Raw genomic sequence first — 23574 nt, 5'->3', positions numbered from 1 at the left:
CGGCTGGCGGCGGCCGGGGCGGCTCGGCGACCGCCCGGCGCCAACGCGGCTCCCGGGGGCGGGGCGTGGGCTATGTGACGCACACCCCACCTTCTCCCATTGGCAGCGGGTCCGCGGTGCGCGTCAGGCGGAAGCGTGGGGGCCGTTTCCGGTGCGGCGGTGGAGGAGGCCGCGCAGGCGGTAACAGCGTCGGGTCGCTGCCAGCTGAGGTGAGTGCGGGGCGGGTTCTGTCTCCTTCGGCGGGGCTGGGGCTGGGGCTGTTTCCCCGAGGGTCCCTTCGTGGTTTGCCTGTCCTCTGTCGCGGCCGGCGCCCGAGCGTGGCTGCCTGGCTGGAAGCGTCCGCGGAGGTCGACCTTGCCTCGCCGTTTCTCTGTGGCTGGAGCGGCTCCGTTAACCGGGAGTGAACCGGGTGAATCCTGAAATGTAACAGGTCATGCTGAGGTGTGGAGCTCTTTGGTCTCAACGCGTGTTTGAGTGGAACTTTACCGATTCGGAAAATCTCTGCGCTCCAGCCTTGATGTCGGTACCAGCGGGAGGGGGAGATGCCGCCGGCTGCAATAGCTCGTCGTTTGCCGTAAACCGGGAAGGTTGGCCTGGCTTCTGGGGAATATTCCAGCCTGAACATCCTCCTGTAAAGAAAGCAGAACTGGGATGTGTTATGTAAACTAGCCTTTCTAGACTAGGTCATCCATTATGGGGGAAAAAAAAAAATCAACCCTTTTGTCTGCGTAGCCTTTTTTTTTCTGTTTCCATAATAATAGTTGACTAACGACCGAGTTAAAAATGGAAAACAAAAACCAAACGTACTTAAATTTGCAATGTCATGCATGTTCTCTCTGCCGACCCTAACGTATGGTGGCTTACAGAGATAAACAAAAGCTTGGATCACAGGAAATAAGCTTGCTATTAAAATTGGACCATTTGCCCTTTTACTCCTTTTTTTTTTTTTTTTCTTCCCTAAAAATTAATTGTCTGCTAACCAGCCAACAGAGCATCAGCAAATCACAGAGGAAACTCGTGAAGGATGTGTAGTATTGTAATGTATTAGGACTGGTGTTATGTGTCCACTGACTTTTGCATCTGGCAGAGGTATGACTTATTTTTCAGTCTGGAATTGAGCACAGATACTCGCTGTTACCTCAGAAAGACAGCCTGGGATGTTTCCTCCAGCCCTGTTCTTCAGCTACTGGATGAATCCACGACATCTTGCCGAAAATTTAGTATCTAGGAAGTTCTGGCAGAGAGAGTACATGAATTGTCTTTTTGAATGGCTTTAATGGACTTCCTCATGCATGTTGTCTGAATTCAAGATTCCTCTCCGACTTCAGAGATGAGCAGATCCTGTAAAACTAGATCTGAAGTAGTCAAAACTACACTTGGAAGTAGTTAACTGGAAATTAATATTCTGTTGTTCCACAGGGCCTGGGGCTAAAAATCTTTAGGATAGCTTAAAAAAAGTGAAACTTCTGCCTCTTCATTCTCCATCCTGGAAAGCTTTTGTTTTGCTTCTTAATGTAAGAATTCCGATGTCAGCGGCCTAGAAAGGAGGAATGTGAAGGGCAAAGCTGCACTGTGCAGCAGAACGTATCTAATATGTTGCTCATCAGCACTGAAAGGGCTGGCTCTAATCCCACTTACCTGCTTCCTCTCCCAGTTGTACCTTTCTGCCCCTGCGCTTTGGCTTTGTGCTGTTTTCATCACAGATTTCAGGCTGATGTTTTTGAAGACTTCTCCCTGGTTTTGGGAGAGAGGGAAGGATTCATTTTCTAATAGTTTGGCCAATTGTATGGGATTGGTGTGGGATCAAGTGATTCCTCCTGTGCAGGAGGAAGGAAGTAACCCATATTCTCCTTTTCTCAAATCCTGACTAGGATTCTCTTCCCCCCTCCCACCAAGCTGCCCTTCAGTGGTAGCGAGCCATTAGATCGATTGGAGTCCTGCTATTTAATTTCACCTTAAATAAAAAGGAAATGGGAAAAACAAACCTTTTGGACCCTCTGTTATATTATAATAACAACTGGGCTAATATCTGCAGCTCACTGCTTAAACGGTTTTTGTGTGGTTTAAGCAAAAACTTATTTTCTGAATGTGCTTTTCGAAGTTCTAGCTGTAGGAATGATGAATTAATGCAAACTCTACTCCTTTTTTGTTACAACTACAAGAATGTTTCCCGTACAGCACTTTTGAAACTTTAACAGTTAATCTATTATTAAATAATCTCTTATGTTTGAATATCAACTACAATCGTTATTCATTATTTAAGACTGTTTTCTTAGCTCATGGCATACAAACGCTGTCATCCTAAGTTGTTGGGTTTTTTTCCCTCACCAGCTTTGTCACAGAACAAGAGGAAGCCATGGTGTGCATTCCTTGTATTGTCATTCCCGTTCTCCTCTGGGTCTACAAGAAATTCCTTGAACCGTACATCTATCCCATTATTGCACCTTTCATTAAGCGTGCATGGCCTAAGAAAGCTGTGGAAGAAAAAACAGCCACAAAACAAAGTCAAGGAGGCAGCGCTGGAAATCCATGGGCACCTTCAGCCACAAAAAAAGATCAGGAGGATGAGTCTGGAATTCATAAAGTAAGATTAATGCATTTAGCTAACCAGGGAAACTCCAGATAAAACACCCAGCAATAGTTCAGGGTGGGCACCACAAAAGAGTAAATAGTTGGGTGTTTTTATAGAAGCTGTAAGAGACTGAAGCATTAAGAACAATTGTCTCAAAGCTTGCTTGTGTGTGTTTATCTGATAAGACCGGACAGTAGACCACTCTTTTGTCTGACAGGACCCGAAGGCAGACCACTCTTTGGCTTATCAGGTAGCACCATCTGGCAAGGAAACCTGTGCAAACTTGCTGAAGCAGCAGGCCATTCTTTGGCTTATCAGGCACCACCAAGAATAGGACACCAACTGGTATCCGGGTCAGGCCGCTTGCCCCACCAGTAGATGTGCATGTGTTGGGTACGTGATGTTGCCCTGGGTAACCAAACAGAAACGAGAGGGCAAACTCCCTCTCCAACACCAGATAAAAGACGGCACAACGAAACCTGAGTGTGGCCATCCACCACCGAAAAACTGAAGACAGGACCAACGGGATGCCGCTGGATCCATGGTGGTGACTATCCTTTGCTTATCTCTCTGAATGCTTGCTTAATTTCCTCCTAATATTTCCTGCCTTTCCTATCGCTTTACTCTTTTATATCTACCCAATAAAACGTCTGATTGGCGGCATATGACCTCGTTTGTGTCTTAATTTCGCCCTTGGGATCATTACAAACCTTCCCCGAGCCTGACAATCAGACCGGGACTTAACATTTTATTGGCGTCATGGACAGGATCCCTTGGAGTGAAAGTGCCGCACCTCTTGTTTGTCTTACCTTTAAACTTGCTTGTCTTACGTGTGTACCTCTCGGGGAAGTAGAGGGTGAAACCTTTGTGAAAATTAACTCTTACGTGTTGCCTCCCTGGGACGACCACCCTCACTTGTTGAATACTAAACCTGCTTGAAGTGTGCTGTTATAGAAAATGAGTGATGATAACACTATCCCTGTGGACAGGGAGGTGCTGTATAACTTTTTAGAAAAACATAATGCACGCCCTTCAGTACAAGGTATTGATTGGGCACGAGATAATTGGTATAATCTGCAGAGTATTACCGACCGAATCAACGCCCTGCAAAAGGACGCTAAACTTCGGGCCAGAAATGGAAAATCAATTATATGCGCCGTTTTGGGTGCCAGTTTAGTTGTAGCTGTGGAAGCAAGAGACCGGCAGCGTAGTGCCAAGTCTCAGACCATACAGTGCTTACAAGCCCTTGTCCAATCTTGGCAAGGACAAGTTGAAAACTTAAAAGAGCAATTAGAGCAGGAGAGAGCCCAGGCAGACTATCTGCAATCTACTCTTAAAGAGTAACTCCTCACGGGCAAGAGTGGTGACAGCCATTCACCCCCCAAAAAGAAAATTGTATATCCTTGCGAGGAGTTAGAAGAGATGAAATTAAGATTAGACAAATTAGAGATGCCTCCTTACTCTCTCTGACCTTTGGTTAAAACTGAATTCACATATGACAATGACCAAGACGACTCCCCTCAAATTACTACAAAAGAAGTGCCGTATACCGCTACAGAATTAGCTAAATTAAAAAGGGAGTTTGGCCATACCCCTAAGGAATCAGAAACAGAATATGTATGGAGGGTGTCGTTGTCAGGTGGGGACCAGATATTACTAAGTGAAAAAGAAGCTGAAGGATATTGGGGGCCCAGAGTGTTTTTAACTACCGGTGATCACCGCGCTCCCTGGTCCCTAACCCAAAGGGCAGCTTACTGGGCTGGAGGCCTCAATCCCTTGGAACGAGGAGACCCTCTTGCTATCACAGGATCAATTGATCAATTGGTAGAAAATATACAGAAAGCGGCATGTTTGCAAATGATGTATGATCGTGAGCTTAAGCTCAAACAGGAGTCCCCGATGATGATGCTGGTGGACCCTGAACGAATGACCCCCCTGATAAGGCGCCTCCCTGAATCTTTAAAACCTCTGGGCATACAATTACAAAGTACAATTAACGCAATGCCCCAGGGCGAAAAGGTCTCAACCGCACTAGCTGGACTGGCGACTTCTGATCGCAGGAACCAAAATTTTAAAGTATGGACTTGGGGAGAGGTTGCTCAGGAGTTAATCAATTACGGGTGAAAATATGGCCCAATTAGTACCCTGTCCCCAAAATCAGACCTGAAGGGTTTAAGACGTACTGAAATAAAGCCTCCCTCACATCTTGAAAATGAAAAAAGAGTGTCCTTCATTAAACTTTCTGGCGGAAGAAACATCTCAAACAAGCTTATGGACCGTAGGGTGTCAGAAAGGTGTTCCTTGAGATCTTATGGACGGGTTACCAACCGATAGGCTTGAAAAATTAGTTTTAGAGTGGCCCGAAAAGCCAGCAGCCAAAGTAAAAATGTTTGAGAGTCCGGTTCCTAGTGCACCCCCACCCCTAATCAATTTGACTGACTCAACTGCCCCCCAAAGGTTGATGGGAAACTAATTCCTTTGCCCCTTTGTAGTGAGCGGGGGGAGGGGGGGGGGGCGGCTGTATATTAGACAGCTCACTATAGGTCATCGAGGTGATTTATTAATCACCTGCCTTGTAGGATTTAGACGAGTACCCATTACATTTTTAGTGGATACTGGTGCTCAAATTTCAGCCATCAAGACAGAAGATGCAGCGCGCAGAGGTATATCATTGTCTAAGCGACGTTTGTTTGTGGCAGATGCGTTCGGTAATGTTCAAGCACAGGCACTGGCTACGGTCAATTTACAGCTACCAGGGGAGGAGACAACCACTCCAGTGGAAATGATTGTGGGACCGCTCCCGCTTAATCTTTTAGGGCTTGATGTCCTGAAGGCTAAAGTGTGGACAGACAATAAAGGGGGAAGCTGGTCTTTTGGTGTGCCGCTGATAAATATAGGTCTCTTACAAGCTGCACCTTTACTTCCCCCTTCAAGATTAACAAATGTTAAACCCTATCCCTTGCCCCTAGGGGCACGGGAGGGGATTTCCCCAGTACTGGAGGAATTAAAGGAACAGGGGGTTGTAGTTTCTACTCACTCTCCCTTTAATTCTCCTGTATGGCCAGTCTGAAAACCAAATGGGAAGTGGAGACTAACAGTCGATTACCGAAGGCTCAATGCAAACACAGGCCCGTTAACAGCTGCTGTACCAAACATTGCCGAACTCATAGCCACTATTCAGGAACAAGCACATCCTATTATGGCAACTATTGATGTTAAAGATATGTTCTTCATGGTCCCTCTGCAACCACAGGACCAAGATCGTTTTGCTTTTACCTGGGAGGGGCAACAGTTTACTTTTACACGGCTCCCTCAAGGATATAAACATTCCCCCACATTAGCCCACCAGGCTTTAGCACGAGAATTAGAACTAATCCCATCAGAGGAAGGGGTTAAAGTTTATCAGTACATTGATGATGTGCTAATTGCAGGGAGTCAAATAGAAAAAGTCCAGACAACACAGGATAACATCACTCATTTAGAAAGCCTAGGGTTAAAGATCCCACCTGAGAAAATTCAGTTAAATTTCTAGGGATTTGGTGGAAAGGAGGAATGACATGTATTCCTCAGGATAACCTCTCCACACTAGATCAGATAAAAATGCCTGAGTCAAAGAAGGAATTGCAGCATGTGCTAGGAATACTTGTATTTTGGAGAAAACACATTCCAAACTTTTCTATTACATGCTGGCAAATCAGCAAAAGAATGGAAAAGACCTTTTGCTAATGGCCATCGAGCCTTAAAGGGTTACTACTGGGTGTGTGGTCACCATGCATACAAAGTGTTACCAGCAAAGTGGTCTGGAATATGTTATGTTGGAGTAATTCGTCCCCTGTTTTTTCTGCTTCCCAAGAATGATGATGATAATTTGGGTGTTAAATTGTATGATGATCTTACACGGAGCAAACGATCTATTAATACTGCTATAGCAGGTGGTAGTAGCCAGTCATGGGGAAAGGATGAGTGGCCCCCAGAACGAATTATCCAACACTATGGGCCTGCCACCTGGAACCCCAATGAAGTGATTAGCGGTGCTCGAGAACCTGTTTATAATTTAAATCGCATTATTCGACTACAAGCCATTTTAGAAATTATTACCAGTGAAACTGCTCATGCCTTGGACCTATTGGCAGATCAAACCACACAAATGCGAACGGCAATTTTGCAACATTGTATGGTTCTCGACTACCTGCTAGCTGAAGAAGGAGGTGTTTGTGGTAAATTAAATGTTTCTAATTGCTGTTTAAAAATAGATGATAACGGTCAAGTTGTTAAACAAATAACCTCTGGAATAAGAAAATTAGCCCATGTTCCTGTTCAGACCTGGAAAGGTTGGAAATTTGATCCCTTTTCATGGCTTCCAGGTACCCCTTGGGTTAAGCGTATCTTGTTCTATATGTTGTGTGGTTTAGCAATGCTATTATTTTTACCATGTATCATTCCATGTTTTGTTCAATTAATTCAGTGTGCTGTGACTAACATGCAGTTTGTTGCTGCCCCATCACCAGACAATGTTAAATATATCCGTGCAGCGTACCAACCAAGACCTTTAGTTGTAAAAATTGTGTAAACAAATGCTCTCTTCATATCTTACTGTCCTCTCCCTCTATCACCACCATGGGCCATGAAGGCAGAGATCTGCGAGTCAAGACAGCAATCTGTGGCTATTTTCTTATGAAAGGGAGTGACCAGTACTGAGCCAGCTTGAAATAGCAGTTACTCCTAGACAGCTTCTGGTAGGTCTTGGAAGGACAGGAATTGCACTTGTTTTCTGAAACAGCTTAGTTAATTTTATGGTGTGTGTGGGGTTTTTTTGTTTGTTTTTTTTTAAATGATGGGCTATTCTTTCAGAGAAGGAAGAAGTCAAATAATTGGTACATCACACCAGATGCATGAAGCAGAATTAAAAAACCAAACCAAAACAAAAAAAACCCACCACTTTCCAGCTAGCTCTGCCACTCATAATGGGGGAAAATGTTTAACATGTGTAAATCGTGCATTTGTTATTTATCTCTTCTAAGAAAATTCAAAGACTTGTATATGTTGTCTCTGCCCTCACTCCTCCCCCTGCCTGCTCGAAGCAAAAATTATGTGTAAATCTAAAGAGACGCCATCGCTTTGCTTCTTGCTGCAGATTTCTTCATAGATCTTCACTGGCCTTGCTTCTAAAAGTAATTTTCATCACCAACTGTTACTGTTCTTGGTGTGGAGTCCTTTTTTGACATCCCATTAATGATGCTGTCTTCTATTTGCAGTTTGAAAGCAATGGTGTCGCAAATAGAATTGCTGCAAAGAGATCCACAGAAGTTTCTGACAAGAAAACAGATTAAAGGAATTCATTCATAAGGATTTTATTCCCTTGTGTCCAATATGAACTGGTGATATTTCTCTCACTTTGAGACTTTTTTCTTTGCACATTTTAGCTGAATAAAAACTTATCACTTATAGGAGAGGGTCTCTTGCCACTAAAATGGCAGCTAGCACATTTCTTAATTTAAAATGTTTGAAAACTGAAGTTCTTTATTTTCCTCACTGGAACTACTTTTTATCTATAATCTATTTGGTGTGATTAGAGTTTAGATTAAATAACTTACATTTACCTTCCAAAGCTAGATTTATTCGTATCTTAGCATCTTAGTTTCACTAACTGTTAGTGCAATACTTCAGGCTTTCACCTTAAAAGCTATAGCTATTCTTGACCTTGCTAAAGAACTATGAATTGCATTGTCATATGCTTGTCAATGCATAAGCGTCATGGTTAAATTATGAAGAATATAGATTTTTCATGTTAAATCTGTGGATGAGCTAAAGGAGTTATGCTATATGCAAAATTTACTTAGCTTATTAAAAGCACAAAGTCTTGATTTGATACTTCCATTAATTCTTTTCCTTGAAACACTGCGCCTTTCTTTCCTGAGAAGGAGCAGCAAGGGCATGATGCAAGAGAATTGTTGCTTTATATTCTGTTGCAGTGGTTTAAAATGGTGCAGTTCTGTCTTTTAAAAAAAAAAAAAACAAACCAAAAAAAACCCCAAAAAACCAAACCAACTAAAATCTCTTTAACATGCTTGTGTAATTTGAATTACAATAAACCAGGATTTTATTGAAAAATAAGTTGCTTCATACAATTGTTCTTAGGCTTCTGAGCTATAAATATTTAGAGTGGTAACAAAATCTTTGAAAACCTGTAGACAGTCCTCAGGCAGAAGGAGGTCATAAAAGTACTGACTTCATGATAAAGAAAGTGAACTTGGAAAGTCCAGTGTTGCCTCCTCCTGGGAAGATGCATTCTGGTACTGACTTGCATCCCAACATGATAGTGCCATTGTGAAGATGTCCCTGTGCTTAGTAGGGAATAGAAGTGATAATTCCGGCTTTGTCCTCTCTGCCAAACCAGAGCGCTCTTAAAAAAAATAAAAACAAAACCATTCCAGCAGTTTTGGATTGCTATTTATGATTTACCATTTTTCCAAAAGTCCTACCTAAGGTATGCCTAAAAAGGCATACCTTTTTATATATGCAGTCCTTGTGTAGTAAAGATAAGGGCTGGCGACCGGAAGATCACGCGATGTACGGAAAGAGTTAAGGGTGGACCCTCCCTTGCCTCCGCCCCTTATAACATGACACGCCTACTGCTGAGAGTATAAAGGTAAACTACTGTGCAATAAACGAGGAAGCTGAACACCCACACTGTGTGTGCTGACTGTTCCTTCCCCAGCCCGGGTCGGCTGGAGATCCGCCGGTATAACCTTGATATGTAACGAACGCTACATAGTGGTGACCCCGACGTGATCGGCTGCAGGCAGCAGCGATGGAGCTCGCGGAACTCGTAAAGGTACTAAAGTCGGTAGAGACAGAGGTGGGCGAGGATGGGGCGATAAGGAAAAGGCCCACGGGCGACCGCATCCAATGGATGCTACGCCGGGGAGTGCTCGGCACTCCCACAGAAGTTTTGGACACCTCATATTGCAGGAAAATACACAACGAGCTGACAGAAGCGATCATAAGCAATGTTGGAGGAGCCAGTGACTGGCTTCGCACCTGGGGAACAGTAGAAAGGGTGCTCAAGAAGGGGTTTGCGGCAAAGCGGTGCTGGCTTGCCGCACGTAGCGCGCTGATGGGGCATGAAGTTCCTGGGAACGAAAAGCCAACGGGTTTAGTCACGGAGGGGACACAGGCTGGCTGGGAGGGAGCACAGCCGGGGGGGCTGACCCAGACTGGCCAAAGGGCTATTCCATACCATATGACATCATGCTCAGCATATAAAGCTGGGGGAAGAAGAAGGAAGGGGGGGACGTTTGGAGTGATGGCGTTTGTCTTCCCAAGTAACCGTTACGCGTGATGGAGCCCTTCTTTCCTGGGGATGGCTGAACACCTGCTTGCCTATGGGAAGTAGTGAATGAATTCCTTGCTTTGCTTTGCTTGCGCGCGCGGCTTTTGCTTTACCCATTAAACTGTTCTTATCTCAACCCATGAGTTTTCTTCCTTTTACCCTTCCGATTCTCTCCCCCGTCCCACCAAGGGGGAGTGAGCGAGCAGCTGTGTGGTGCTTAGTTGCTGGCTGGGGTTAAACCACGACAGTTTTTTTTGGCGCCCAACATAGGGTACAAAGGGTTCGAGATAACGACAGATTTAATTGGAATGTGCTAGATCGAAGTTATAGCTGGTATTGCTGTTTAGCTATTAATCGGCAGGTTTCTGTGCTTGCCACGGGGCTTGCTTGCCTTACTGTATATTAGAGTCTACTGCTCGTTAGTGGCTGCTTTTTGCTTTCGCTGCTTGCTGTACTGCTGAACTGCTTATCATCTTACTCCGCTGTGCCTGGGAACATTTTGATAACAGCAATGGCTATGTGCCTGGGCTGGCAGATGGCCAGGGCATCTCTGCTGTTTTTCTGTACTGCTGTGCTGGACAGGCTGGAACTCCAGTGTGAACTCGAGTTGAAGGGGTGGCCTGTGGGGCACAGACGGGGCCGTCGTTACTGGGGACTGAGCCAATGGAGGAAGGGGAGGCGCAGGGAGGCTATGGCGCAGCGGGAACAAAGGAGTCAGGAAAGGTGTTCCCGATACAAGTGGGGAGTCTAGAGCAGCCACCCACGGAACCTTCGGCACCTCCTGCACCGTCGGATCCTCCACTTCCTCAAAACCCCTGGGGCGAGTTGCAACAATGTGTGGAAAGGGAGCTGACTGATAGGTTGCTGGATTGGGTCCCGGGGGCTGATGTGGGATCCCAGCGGTATCGCGAACTACGTGAAGGAAGATGGCGGGAAGGAGAAAAGGAGGGCAAGACACCATCACCTTCTGAGGATGCCCCGTTGCATCCCAGTGATCGATGGGTGCTGGACACACAGAGAGCGGAGCGCAGGAAAGGATCTGAGGAACAAGGAGAACCGGCGTCACGGCTGACGACATCTAGGGGGGGTGGTAGGGCTCCCCCGGCACTGCCAGTGATACCTGAGCTACCAGAGGGACCCCTTACCCCTGGGGCAGTGGGAAAGCGAACTGGTATTCCCTCACAGTGGAGGGAGCCTGTACACGATTACCCCATGAGCTCTGATAGCAGTGAGGGCGAAGGGGGCGACGAGGGATCCTCGATTGCTGCTTGTCCTGTGTGTTCCAAAGGTCCCCTCTGGGAGGCAGGGGTAAACCCTCGAGGGTTGCAGCCCAACCAAATATGGCAGTCTGATGTTACGATTTATGAACCCTTTAATCCACGTAAGTATCTGCATGTCACAGTTGATACCTGCAGTGGAGTTATTTTAGCCACTGCATGCTAAACAAAATGCTCTTGCAGTTATTTTACATTGGCAGGACTGTATGGCGCAACTTGGCATCCCACAAAAAATTAAAACAGATAATGGAGCGGCATATGTCAGCAAGAAGACAAAGGACTTTTGCGCGCACTGGGATATTCAGTTGAGTCATGGCATTCCCTACAACAGTACGGGCCAAAGCATTGTAGAATGCGCGCATCGCACATTAAAAGGGTTACTCGACTGACTTAGGGAGGGGGAAAATATAAGCCCAGGAACAGGGGTTCCCCCTCCCTTTGACCCTCCCTTATTTCGGGCACAGCATCTGTTGACGACGGCACTAATTACCTTAAATCATACCATTCGAGGGAACACCTATAAAACCCAGACTGCAACCCAGGCACATTTCCGGCTCGATGAGAACGAAGGGCCTTACCCTTTGGTTCAAGTACGGGACCTGCAAACCCGTGAATGGGGGGGGCCTTATTCCCTCCGTTGCTTGGGACGTGGGTATGCGTGTGTGCAAACCGAGAAAGGGACGCTAGAAAGGGTACCAAGTCGAAATATTCGACCGTATAAACATTAATCAACCTATTGAGTCTTATCTTGACAGGTTACCATTTCCCTATGCATCCTGATGGTGTGGGGGAGTAATGAGGGAGCCGCGACGAACTACTGGCTGGACTGGGCAAAATCTATGAACGTAACGGATGCGTGTCTGTATATGCCGGCTATTGGACAAGCCTCTACCTGTCTATTGTTCACCCCCTACTTCACTAGCGATAAGGAGGACAGTTGCTGCCACAAGTCAAACCAGAGCTCCACTATCCCAGGCTTACAAAACTGGAATGTTAATAACGTCATAATAGGCAACGATACATTGAATATTTCTAAGAGCCACACCAACGCGCTTGGCCAACTATCTGATGCAATACAAGTAAACTCCCTTAATTTAGGAGCTATAGCTAACATAGGCAACTGGTTTACCAATATTCCCAAACTTTTAATAACCGGGCTCATAATCTTATTACTTATTCTTGTCCTTGCTATGCTATTACCCTATTACGCTTAATTATGCATTCTATGAGTCGTATATTAAGAAGTCTTACCACGTATCGATTATTTTACGCGCAGCTTCCCCAGCGAGATCCAGAGCTACTGGAGCTAAGGGAGGGGGAAATGTAGTAAAGATAAGGGTTGGCGACCGGAAGATCACGCGATGTACGGAAAGAGTTAAGGGTGGACCCTCCCTTGCCTCCACCCCTTATAACATAACACGCCTACTGCTGAGAGTATAAAGGTAAACTACTGTGCAATAAACGAGGAAGCTGAACACCCACACTGTGTGTGCTGACTGTTCCTTCCCCAGCCCGGGTCGGCTGGAGATCCGCCGGTATAACCTTGATATGTAACGAACGCTACATCCTTGAACCGTCACTGAGGTCCAGTCTTGTTCTTGTGACCGTGTTTTCTCCTAGCAGATAATTAACTATTCCAAAGACTTGCTTGATGTCTGTGAAATGCCTCTGGTGAGGTGTATCGTCTCCTACCACTACACGGTTTTGTCAGGTCTTGCGTGAATCAATCTGCGATGTTCACAGCTGGATATCGGGCCCTTGTTGCTACAACCATTACTTCTGTAATGAGTTGAATCACAGAAAACTCCTTGTAAGATGTTGCCTAATGCTGTTTGCTCACCCTTAATGAGCTAGTCTATTATGAAGTGAATGTGGTATTGCTGTTTAATAAGCTTTTGCATCATCCTTGGAACATAATCTCCATCTGATCAGTGTATCACAGATATAGCTTTCTCCTAGACCGGTGAAGTACCTACCCTTTGTGATATTAAAACCTGGTTTTATTATTCTGAGCATGCACGCATGGTATAATTCATACAATAAAAGATAACAATGCTAACTGTGCGCTCCTATAACTTCTCACAGATATCGTTGTGTGGATCGTGTAGTACAGAACACAGAGATAGGAAAGCAGAAGTGAGGGAAAGAGGCTGCACTAGTTTCCAATTGTTTTTGTCCTCCGTATCTTTGGATATTTTGCCCATATTGTTGCAACGAATCATACCTTATCCATCAGAACTTCACCTGGTAAAAGGTGGATGTAATCTTTGCTGTGGTGGATTGGGTTTTCTAAACCAATCAACCCTCACCTCACCCCAAACAATAAATTCCTCTGCTACCACTACTGTCAAAGTTCATGCTCTAAATCTGAAAGCCAGGAACTTCTAAGGGTCTGAAATCACCTTGCAATGAGAAAGGAGTAAACTGCCTGAGAAAGTCACTCCAGAACTGAGGTCATGCATAGTGTCTTTCAAATGGCTATAGAAATGAAGATTTGTTGCAGGTGTGCAGCTGAACATGAGTATGTGTTCTTACATTGTAAGCATTGCTGAAAAGATTGTCCCTTCTGCTGTGCTTTCTGTCCCAGGGCAGGTAACCTTAGCCACTGTTTTAAAATGTTGGGCATCTCACAAACAGGCCAAAGTTTTGGAGTAATATATTCACCTCTAACAGCTGTGAACATGACGAAAAGTAGAGCAAGAGCTGTACTGGGGCTCCTTTAATTTGTAAATGTATGCAGTCAATTTATAAAGTGTACATAATTAATTATTTTGAGTTATTTAGGATATTCTTATACAAGGAAGTGCATCAGACAGTAATATAGACAATAAACCGTATAGTAAATTAAGACTGCAGGCTGAACTGGGCTTCTAGCTGTGTGTGCCAGCACTGTATTTAAACACCAGGCTTACTGAAAAGACTGCAAAAAGCTAAATGGGCAGATATTGCAAGTATCTGTTCTTGGTTGTAAAATTACCCCGTTTGTGCAAATTACCCCGTTTGTGCTACGGTGTTTCAGTACTTTTATTAGCTGCAGTTAAACACTAACATGACTAATCTTCATCACAAAACTTTCCTGAATGAGGCACTTCACTGGAAGTCCTGGCAAATTTGTGTTGCAAAATTTTTCAAGAATAGGTCAGTAATCCTATTGTATTGTGAATAGTTAAGCAAAAAATAAGTCAAGAAACAGGTGAAGGAAATGAACTGCCTGAGCCTGGGCAGGGGTGCAGGAGAACATCTGCTAGGATGCAAAGAAGTGCACAAAGCCTTGTTTAAGAAAAATAAGTAGACAGAAATTAAGGAAATCCTCACATGAAAGAACAATATAGATCAATGACATTTAATTTAACTCAGAAAATTTCCATATGTTTGTTACTCACTAAAAGCAGGATTTACAAAAGGGCACCTAATGATGGCAGGTGGACATCTACCAGAATTTATTAGAGCAAGTAGCAGCTTAATTTATACTGAAGACTTTTAGAAAATTGCAGAGTAGGCATCTTTAGGGATCAAAATACTTCTGCAAATTTAGTCCTAAGATCTTCAGCATTAAAGCTGTCTGGGTTTATTTAAATGCTGTTGAGGAAGAATCAAGAAATCAACCAATATTTGAAAATATTTGAAAAGATATTAAAATAAATTAATTTAAAATATTTTTTCTTTATGGGAAGGCCTAAATGTGACATGGTACCTTCTATGTGTTGGTTTGCAGAGGTAGTTGGGTGCCAAGGACTTAAAATAAACTTAATTGAAATACACCTTTAAAATACTGCAAGTATGTGCAAAAATTCTTAAATAAAAGTTAAGAAGGTTTTATGCTGCCAATTATTTTGATGGGCCTGATTCTGCAAGCAAAGGAAATTCTGGCAGGTTAAATGGAACATGATCAGCCTCTAAGGATGTCTAAACTAGCAATGAATTCTGTGCAAAATGATCTTTATTCAGATGTGTTCATAGAACACAGTTAAATTCTATCCACAAAGCTGATCTAATGACAGTAATACAATATGCTGTCATTACCCAAATGTAGCAATCACGCTTCAGCCTTTTGGGAGTTGTTGGGCATGCTGTTAAGGTTCAATCCTTGGAGTCACTCCTTGATTTTTGTACAATGCAGAACATTATTGCTGAAAGAACAGGCTTTTTCAGAGGCTGCAGGTAAAGAAAATGAAGACATTTAATTTACACTTAGATTAACTAAATCTGCTTTTAGTGAGAACTAATTCTGTTTCATTAAACTGCCTAATACATGAAAGAAGGGATTATCTTCCTTGTGCAGTTTTCTGATTGTTAGAACATGCTCGATGAACCAAATCATATTTTGGGTTTCACAGACTGTTGTTATTTTTACTTTTCAGTGAACCTGACTGCAGTAGTTTAATTGAAATGGTCTAGAAGACCATGATTGCCACAGTGATTCTCTTGCTTGAGAAATGTTTTTAGATCAGTGCTGCATCTTTCTTTCATTGTTGTATTTGAAACATGAATTATTTGAAATGTTGTGAATAGATGTATTTATACATAGATAGATGTAACAATACTTGTATTTTGCATGAGGATTGTTTTTCAGTTCCTTTTTTGTGCATACAGTCCTACCTCTTTTATAGCTACTCTAACTGTTGACCATGCACCATTTTTATTGCTGTAGCGGTCCAATCAAAACTGTATGAACATAAGGCCAAACCCTATGCCAAGATTTTTGCTTTTCATAGAATTGTTAAGGTTGGCAAAGACCCTTAAGATCATCGAGTCCAACCGTTAACCTATCACCGCCAAGTCCACCACTAAACCATATCCTCAAGCACCACGTCTACCCGTCTTTTAAATACCTCCAGGGATGGAGACTCTGTGATGTATATGAAGTGGTTAGACTTCACCTTTGCACTTGTGCTGTTTGCATATGCCCTATTTGCTCATGCAGCCCGTTTATGGGTATGTGTAGGAGACAGGCTGCATATTTAGTGTCACACACTGTGGTAATGAGATTATACTCAGGATTAATTATATTGGGAAGGGTTTCCCTTTTGAAGGAACCATTGGTTACTTATAGAAACAGCTACCGACGGCACAAAAAACACCTCAGATATGGAAACGGGAGGTTACCTGATGTAGAAATAACGAATTAAAGCAGCGTGAGGGCAGGACCGTGCCTGGTAAATCCTCCCTCCCTCTGGCTCTTGGTCCCACTTGCTCGAGTTACTTCTTGTCCCACTGACTGAAAACACAGCCCGCAGATGAGAGGAGACCGAGGCAGTCAGCCTATGTCCCCGACCACCCCGCGGGTTGATCGAGAGAAGCCTCTTGCTGTAGGAAGGGCTCACCCGGAGGATGACGACCATGCCGTGGAAGCACGTAGAGGCGCGGAACGGCGGCGGCTAGATCTCCCCGCGCCGGACTACACTTCCCGGCGTGCCCCGCAGCGGCGCCCCCTTCACCCCCCCCCCCGTCGGCCTGTGCGCATGCGCGGCGGGGGCACGTTGGCGACGTGGAAGGCAGGAGGTGGGCGGGCAGCGGCTCTTGAGGGGAGCGGGTCGGGCCGGGTGGCCCCGCGGCGGTGCCCGTCTTGGCGGTGGGCCGGGTCCGCGGTACTGGTCGCCTGCTGCACAGCGGCGCCGTGCCGCGCCGCTGACGGGGTAAGCGAGGACTCGGCGGTACCTCTGGGCCCGCCCCGTCGCAGGGGGTTGGTGAGGGCGGCCGAGGGGCGCGGCCGGTGGCTGGTGGACCCCAGCGGCTCTTCCCCGTCCCCCTTCAGTGCTGGCTCTGAAAGGGGAGGGAGCGCTGGGAGCTGCTGCACTCCCCTAAGTTGTCCCTTTATCCCGACGCCCAGCGTTGCTTGGCCCTATGTCGCGATAGAGGGCTGTGCTTGTGCTGTAACTCTCAAGTACCGTCGCCGCGGAGAGTTCCCGGGGCCTCTGCTGGGTGTGCGCTCCCGGGGCACCGGCACCCGCTGTGTCCCCGCCCGGGCTGGGGAGCGCGGGGGCCTGCGATGCCCCTCAGGTACTACTTGTCAGGGGCTCCGGGGATCCCTCAGGGCCACGGAGTTGTGCCCGCTGTCCCTTTATACGCGGTCAAAACCAGAATGAGAGACGTTCGTATCTGTATTTCTTGTTTTGTACTCTGAATGACGTTTCTTATCAGTGAAAAGACTATAAAATAGCATATTTTCCTTTCTGCTTTTGTGAGCCAGATGCTTTTTATAGTGCTCGGTGATTGCTTTTGCAACATAATGGGTCTGCTTAGTCTCACTCTTGCTAGTTTGTTTTTATACTTCTGAAGGGTAATGTTTAACAAGAGCGGGAAATACTTTAAAAGAGAATTTGTATCTTACCTTAATTGACATCAGGTTTTGTCTTGTATGCTTTCATGCTAAGCACTGGGTTGTTTTTTTTTTTAATCTTTTGTGCTGAACGTAGTGAGTTCATGAGGCCATAATCTGTTTTCTTTTGCTGCGTGTACTGAGGGATAACATGCTGGGCTGCAGTTATCATTTGAGGTATTTGTAGAAGTAAGTAGATTGTTAATATTTCCTGCATTGAGCGCTTTTTGAGTGCAGGGGAGCAGAAAGAAGCTCCTGGGTGGTTGGGTCCAGTTTCCTAATGCAGGCTGCTGGGTTGTGTAATCTTCCATTTTGTCAATGTTGTCCCAAGTAAAAACCGTTGAAGTTGCTCTAGTTGGGGTGACTTATTGCCAGGAGCTCAGGAGGGCCTCGTTCTGCTCTCTCTTTGGGCTGTTTTCTCATGTTGCTGCTGCATCAGGAGAAGCCTGTGGACGGCCCTGGGGATGTTGGACCCTGCTCAGCACTCTCACTTGGCTGAAGCAACCATCAGCTCCTTTTCTTCCAGTCCTGTGCTTATGTTTTACTAGCATAGCATCTACTGCTTAGTATTTTGTGATAAATTCAGTAAAAAAAGTATTTATAGCAAATTAATACTGAACTTAAATGGCTCTGGTGCTTCCAGTGATTTTATCAGATGAATAGGAAGATTCCACAATGTTTTTAACATGCTGATGACTGACAGAAGATACTAAAAGTAAGAAATCCTGTTTGGTGGCTGATGAACTGTTGTCAAAGTGGACAGTTAAAGATGATAATGATATTTCCTCAAAGCATATTCTCTAGAGTGGAAAGCCTATTGCACCTTATAGTAATTGCACGCTTTGGCAAGTATAACTTCATTTACAATAGACCCTGGAGATAGGTGATCTAAATCATGATGTGTAGTGTAATATAAAATTAGGTGTATGTACAAAACAGATTTGGCCTTCTGTACAACATGCATTTTTTTTATGCTGTAGGTAGATTTCTAGCTGTGGGAAACATTTAAAGCAGAGACAAATAGCTCTGTTGTAAAAATATGCGTAATGCCCAATTGTGGGAAGAGTACAGATTAATTGTATAACCTTTGAAATATAGCAAAATATACCAATATTAAAAAAATGCAGACCTTTTAATGAACATCTAAGCATCTTTCTGAAGCTTAAAAGGTAGTTGAATTTTTCTTTTTGAAACATCACTTTGGCCATTAGACAAGTTTTATTTATGTCTGAGAGTGAAATATGGAGAAAATCTTAAATATGTGTAACAGTAATCTTAACATCCCTTCCATGAAGAGATAACTATACCAAGCTAGTAGCTACTTGGACTACTAAATCATGCTAGGTTTAGCATGACTTGTGTCATATCCAACCCAGCTGCCCATTTTAATTATGGTAGTAACTGAATGAATTACTATAAATTGATTTTTAGGTAGGTATACTGAGTATATAAAAAAAATAGAGGGACAAATTAATAATCATAAAACATTTTCATATCAAACAAAATTTCCAACACTATAATCCATCGTAGATTATCAGGTAGTTTGTGTGAAATTGTGCTTTTGAAAGCCATTGCTGTATTTGTGGTAATAAAAGTCTCTTTTTGGCCACTGGAAGAAGATATGGTCAAACCAGTAATATTGGTACTAATACGCAGTACATTCTTAAGCTGTAAAGTCAGGTCTCAGTATGGGTTGTGTATATTCTTGATTAGTCTTTTTTTTTTTTTTAAGCTCCATATTCTATTGATATTCTTATTTTAAGTTCAATTTGTTCTTCTCATTTTATAGTTCCAGTATAGCTGTCCTGCAAGCAGCAGGAATCTCACTGGTGAGGACAAACAAAACCTTTAAAGAAATATCTGCCCAATGCAAAGAGCAGAATTAGTATTTGAATTTTCACTTCTTGAAACTTTTGAAAAATATGTTATATACCTGTAGTAGTTATTTAACAGATGGAGAAAAGTTGAGCCTTTTACACAGAAATATAAGGTGTGCTTGACCCAGCCTTCCTCCCTTCTAATAGTGTTTTGCTAATCAGATTAAAGAAATTATTTCTACATATATTCCAGAAAACACCCGCTATGTTTGAGTTATGGCTTTTACTTGGAATGTAGGAATGTAAGAGTAAGGATAGAGGTAGTTTTTTTTTTTTTTTAAATTGCCCTCACACCACTTCTCCTTCCCTCTGTGACAGGATGTATTTCTAAAACTGATGCTGTCATTCTAACCTCAAATTGGTAGGCTTGGTGCAGTAATTATTAAATAAAATGTTATGACTGGAATTACGTAGGAGGTCAGAAAAATGATCTTTATAGTTTTTGTAGCTTTAGATTTTGTTAATTCATGACAAACTTTAGAGGCTTCTGAACCTGTGGGGAGATTTGGATACAAGTATCGTGTTTTAGTGTGGGAGTGTAACTAGCAGCATTAAAAATGGACAAAATTAAGGAGTCCCTAACAGATCTTGTGGAATTTTATATTAATGAACTAGAGACATGTTTTGTTCCATGTGTGTAAATTAGACAAAGAAGTGCTTAAATGCTTATTTACCTGTAAAAGTTAAATGGAAGCTCTCTGAAGTGACATCAATTTCTTAACAGAAAAGTGTTTGTGGGATTCACATCCTGTCAGCAAAAGTTCCTTCAGGAGGCTTAATACCTACCTGCTGTTTTGCCTCTGACAAAACATTGTGACTGAGGGGAGAGAGGACAAATAAGCCTAATATAAATTAGTTGTGTCGCTTAATGGGTTTCTTACCCCACTTAATGGGTATGTGCTAATGTAAGGGCTGATGCATGGTGGATGAAAATATGATAGTTTTGGGTTTTAGGTCTTCAAAACAAAATCATCATTTGCCACAAGTATGTATTTGCTTATTGGTGTCCATTGCCATAATGTAACATTTTTCCATATTTTTTAGAGCACTGTGTATCAGATGTTTTTGTTCTGAGGCAAAAGGTTGGAGCAGTAAGAAGGAATGGCGTTTTTATGTCAAGCTTTTTTTGGATCTTGTATAACTTTAGAGAAAGACGGTTTGAACAAGGGTGGGTTTTTTTGTGGGTGTTTCTCCCCCCACCCCCCCTATGAGTCAGTAGTTCCAGTTCAGGACAAGGCTGTGAAGGTGACTGCTGAAGGTGATGAGTAGTTCATCTGAAATAAGCTATTTTGAGATTAGTAAACAGGCATCTGCTTAGTGATCAAAATTAGTAGATTTGATCACCACAACAGTAACCTGTTGGTTAGTGATTATATGTCATTATAAAGAAAGAAAATGTATTTTAGATTCCTGAGATGGCACTGAGAAAATACATAAGCTGTACATCTCAGTCTCATTTATAGAATTTAGGTTTTAATTTTTCTTTCACCTCCTTTTCAGAACACTTAATTAAAAATCAGCAAACTGTGGGATTACCATAGGGTGAACTGGCAAAGACAAAGGTGATTTATAACATCTCTTATGAAAATCCAAGTAAGACAATGGCTGCAGTATATAGCATGGTAACTTTTGACTTCCTTGGATGAAGATGTTATTGTCCGAAGTTTGTTGAAAGAAAATATTTTTAATGCCTTCCTATGTGCCTGTTTTCTACATTTCAGTAATTGTTCAAGGTAGTGAACTAAAGCTTTACTGATAGCTAATTTAGGATCTGTGTATTACTTAATTGTACAAAAGACTAAATGTTTCTCTCTCTTCCCCCCCCCCCCCCCCTTGAAGAAATGAAAATTTAGAAAGGGATTTACCAAATAAAGAAGATGGGAGTAAATAGCAGCAGCATTAGTGAGCTTCCAGAAAATGAGTACTTAAAAAAATTATCAGGAGCAGAGCCCATCTCTGAGAATGACCCATTCTGGAATCAGCTGCTGTCTTTTAGCTTTACCACTCCAACAAACAGGTAAGATGGTGCTTGTTGAAGAACTAAACCTTGATGATATATTTATAGAAATGACAAGTCTGAAAGCAAATGAGTGGTTTTGTTAATTATTCCTGTTTTAGGTAGCAGAGGAATAAATGCCTATGTAAAATGGACTGTTGTTTCTAATTTTGGAAGCTCTTTCCACCACCTCTTCCATTCCTGTGGGTTCCTTTCTTCTGCATGATAGCTGTAATTGCTATTCATTCTCCTGGTATCTGGGAAAGATCAGAAGTAGGGTCTATAGTGTTTTTTTTTTTTTGATTGGTTTTTTTTTGGTTGTTGTTTTGGGGTGCCTTTTTTCTTTGAGAAAGCCTCTGGTGTTTCTGGAGTTGCTGAAGACTCCAACGCGTGTATCCTCTCAACTTATAGTGAATCGTACCTCTTCCATAACTTAACTGTAGGTTAGCTATTGAGTTTCTTAGTCTGTATGTCTTTTTTTTCCCCTCTTTTACATTTTAAAAAGAAGCTTGGCATGTTGTCTCCATAAAAATATTTACTAAATATCTAAAATTCAAGTTTTGCATGTCTCTTCACACTAGCAAGTGGTATAGATATAAACAGAATTAATATTTTTGAGAGGATCCATAGCACATCTCCAGAAATACAGAACGTTAAGTCCTTGTGACTTCTGTTAACCCGAGTCCATTGCTAAGTTCATTGGCCTGTGTATTGATTATCAGTATTACAAGAACAATCTGGTATTACTTAACACCTTGAAGTATTACTTAAACTGTTTTTACAGTTTACAATGTGACCTGATACTTTTCTGTCAGGTGAATGTCTTATTTACCCCCTTTATTAGCAGTATTTCCTTGCAAAGGACCTAGCTTTTTCATAAAGGGTCATAACAGACTACCTCTAAACACTTGTGTAACAGGTTTAAATAGGCCACAATGTGTTACTGCTAAAATTGGGAACACTTTTAATCTTTAACAAATTGGAAATGTGTTTGAGAGGTGTTCTGGCCAATTTTATTGCTATCTTTCAATATTTTTTTTTTTGTTAAAACAGAGCTCCTGTCAAAATGAATGGTAGTCAAAGGTTTGTTGGATTTTTTTTTTAGAAGGTGAAAAACTAGTGCAGATTTGACTACCCTGAGCTCTTGAACCTTGAATATAAATTGGCGATTGAATGAAGAATGGAATACATTTTCTAGTGAGATATAATTTACATGTTACATGACTTACTTCTGTGCTGAGTCTTGTGCACAGTAGCTTCTGAAAGGCAAAGACACACGTTTATTTTCATAACAATTAGGAGCAGATCTGGTAGATAATCTGTGTCTCATACTAGAGTGCCTGTGAGTAAGTGAAAGTTCCGACAACTGGGAGGCATTTACTAGGCTTATTTTTGTAAAGAGTGAGGAGGAGGAAGGATTTTGTCCTTTTTTTTTTTTTTTCCCCTCTAAGATCCCTGAAGATGCAAGAATTGTTTACAGCCTACCCATGACTAACAAGATGGACAATATTCTAAGTAGTCATATGATACTGTGTTGGTTTTCTTTTTTTTTTTTTTAGGGGGAAATATATATATGAAACCCCGGCAATTTCTTTCAGTTGTTCTACTGTTCCTCTCTCCCCCACCAAAGTAAAGGAGTTTTTCATAGCTTGCTTTGCAGCTTTTTTGTGCCTATTTCATGGAGTCAGATCCAGTGCAGAGTAAGTTTGCTTAAAAAAGAAAAAAACAAAAAACAAAAAAAACCAAAAAACCCCCCAAACAAACCTGAAACAAAACCCAACCAAACAAGAAACATAATTAAAAACCCAAGCAAACAAAAAAAACCTGATCCAAAAGCAGGTTGAAAGTTTAATTAGCTGAACACCAGATGGTGCTCTTGTCTGGCAGCTAGAAGAGAAATATTTTGAGAGGCATCTTTTGTGCAACTTAATAATTGGAAGGAAACATAAATTTCCCATTAAGTTGCATCTACCTGAGAGAACCATTTGACAAATGATGTCAGATGATGGCTGCACAGCACCCTCAGCCATTGTCTAAATCAGATAACCTTGCCTGCAGGAACAGAACAATAGAGGTCAACGTTAATTTCTGAGATTGAAAGCTTGTGAAATATCAAGTTAACTCTTGTTTTAATGAGGCTTGAGTGTAGGTCATACTTTTGACAGGAGCAAGATGCTAGTTTTTGACTGTTGTGGAAAGG

General features: G+C 42.7%; 2 protein-coding genes and 1 long non-coding RNA gene across 7 annotated transcripts in view; 2 read left to right on the top strand and 1 right to left on the bottom strand.

The window, feature by feature from the left end:
- Window positions 1-74: 74 nt before the first annotated feature.
- Window positions 75-12663, top strand: CUNH18orf32 (chromosome unknown C18orf32 homolog). The gene is made up of 4 exons (XM_087760473.1): window positions 75-209; window positions 2332-2584; window positions 7828-11486; window positions 11938-12663. Exons 2-3 carry the CDS (start codon window positions 2357-2359, stop codon window positions 7900-7902), a joined length of 303 nt encoding a protein of 100 aa, XP_087616599.1. The 5' UTR covers window positions 75-209; window positions 2332-2356; the 3' UTR covers window positions 7903-11486; window positions 11938-12663.
- Window positions 216-16571, bottom strand: LOC148055411 (uncharacterized). 5 transcript variants are annotated; one of them, XR_015705399.1, is made up of 4 exons: window positions 16289-16565; window positions 15206-15337; window positions 487-1734; window positions 216-416 (listed from the first exon to the last, which is right to left on the bottom strand). It is a non-coding gene; the product is annotated as an uncharacterized LOC148055411 (long non-coding RNA). The 5 variants fall into 5 exon arrangements; XR_015705396.1 differs by lacking the exon at window positions 216-416 and having other exon boundaries at window positions 431-1734; window positions 16289-16400; window positions 16507-16571; XR_015705397.1 differs by lacking the exon at window positions 216-416 and having other exon boundaries at window positions 431-629; window positions 1139-1734.
- A 127-nt stretch (window positions 16572-16698) lies between these two features.
- The window catches only part of DYM (dymeclin), a 260986-nt gene continuing 254110 nt past the window's right edge, over window positions 16699-23574 (top strand). Inside the window, 2 exon segments of the mRNA XM_087760268.1 lie at window positions 16699-16818; window positions 21218-21395. Of these exon segments, the coding sequence (XP_087616394.1) occupies window positions 21256-21395 (140 nt within the window). The 5' untranslated portion in view covers window positions 16699-16818; window positions 21218-21255.

This window comes from Nipponia nippon, unplaced genomic scaffold (genome assembly GCF_047370975.1).
Source record: "Nipponia nippon isolate SJK-2023a ecotype South Korea unplaced genomic scaffold, ASM4737097v1 scaffold_22, whole genome shotgun sequence".
Classification (NCBI taxonomy): Eukaryota; Metazoa; Chordata; class Aves; order Pelecaniformes; family Threskiornithidae; genus Nipponia; species Nipponia nippon.
This window is presented reverse-complemented; position numbering and strand designations above follow the sequence as displayed.

What these genes read in the sequence shown, in the direction of transcription:
- CUNH18orf32 (XM_087760473.1), top strand. Translation starts at nt 2,357, where the DNA reads ATGGTGTGCATTCCTTGTATTGTCATTCCCGTTCTCCTCTGGGTCTAC. An exon ending in ATGAGTCTGGAATTCATAAA is followed by an intron (nt 2,585 to 7,827) that starts GTAAGATTAATG and finishes TTCTATTTGCAG; the next exon opens with TTTGAAAGCAATGGTGTCGC.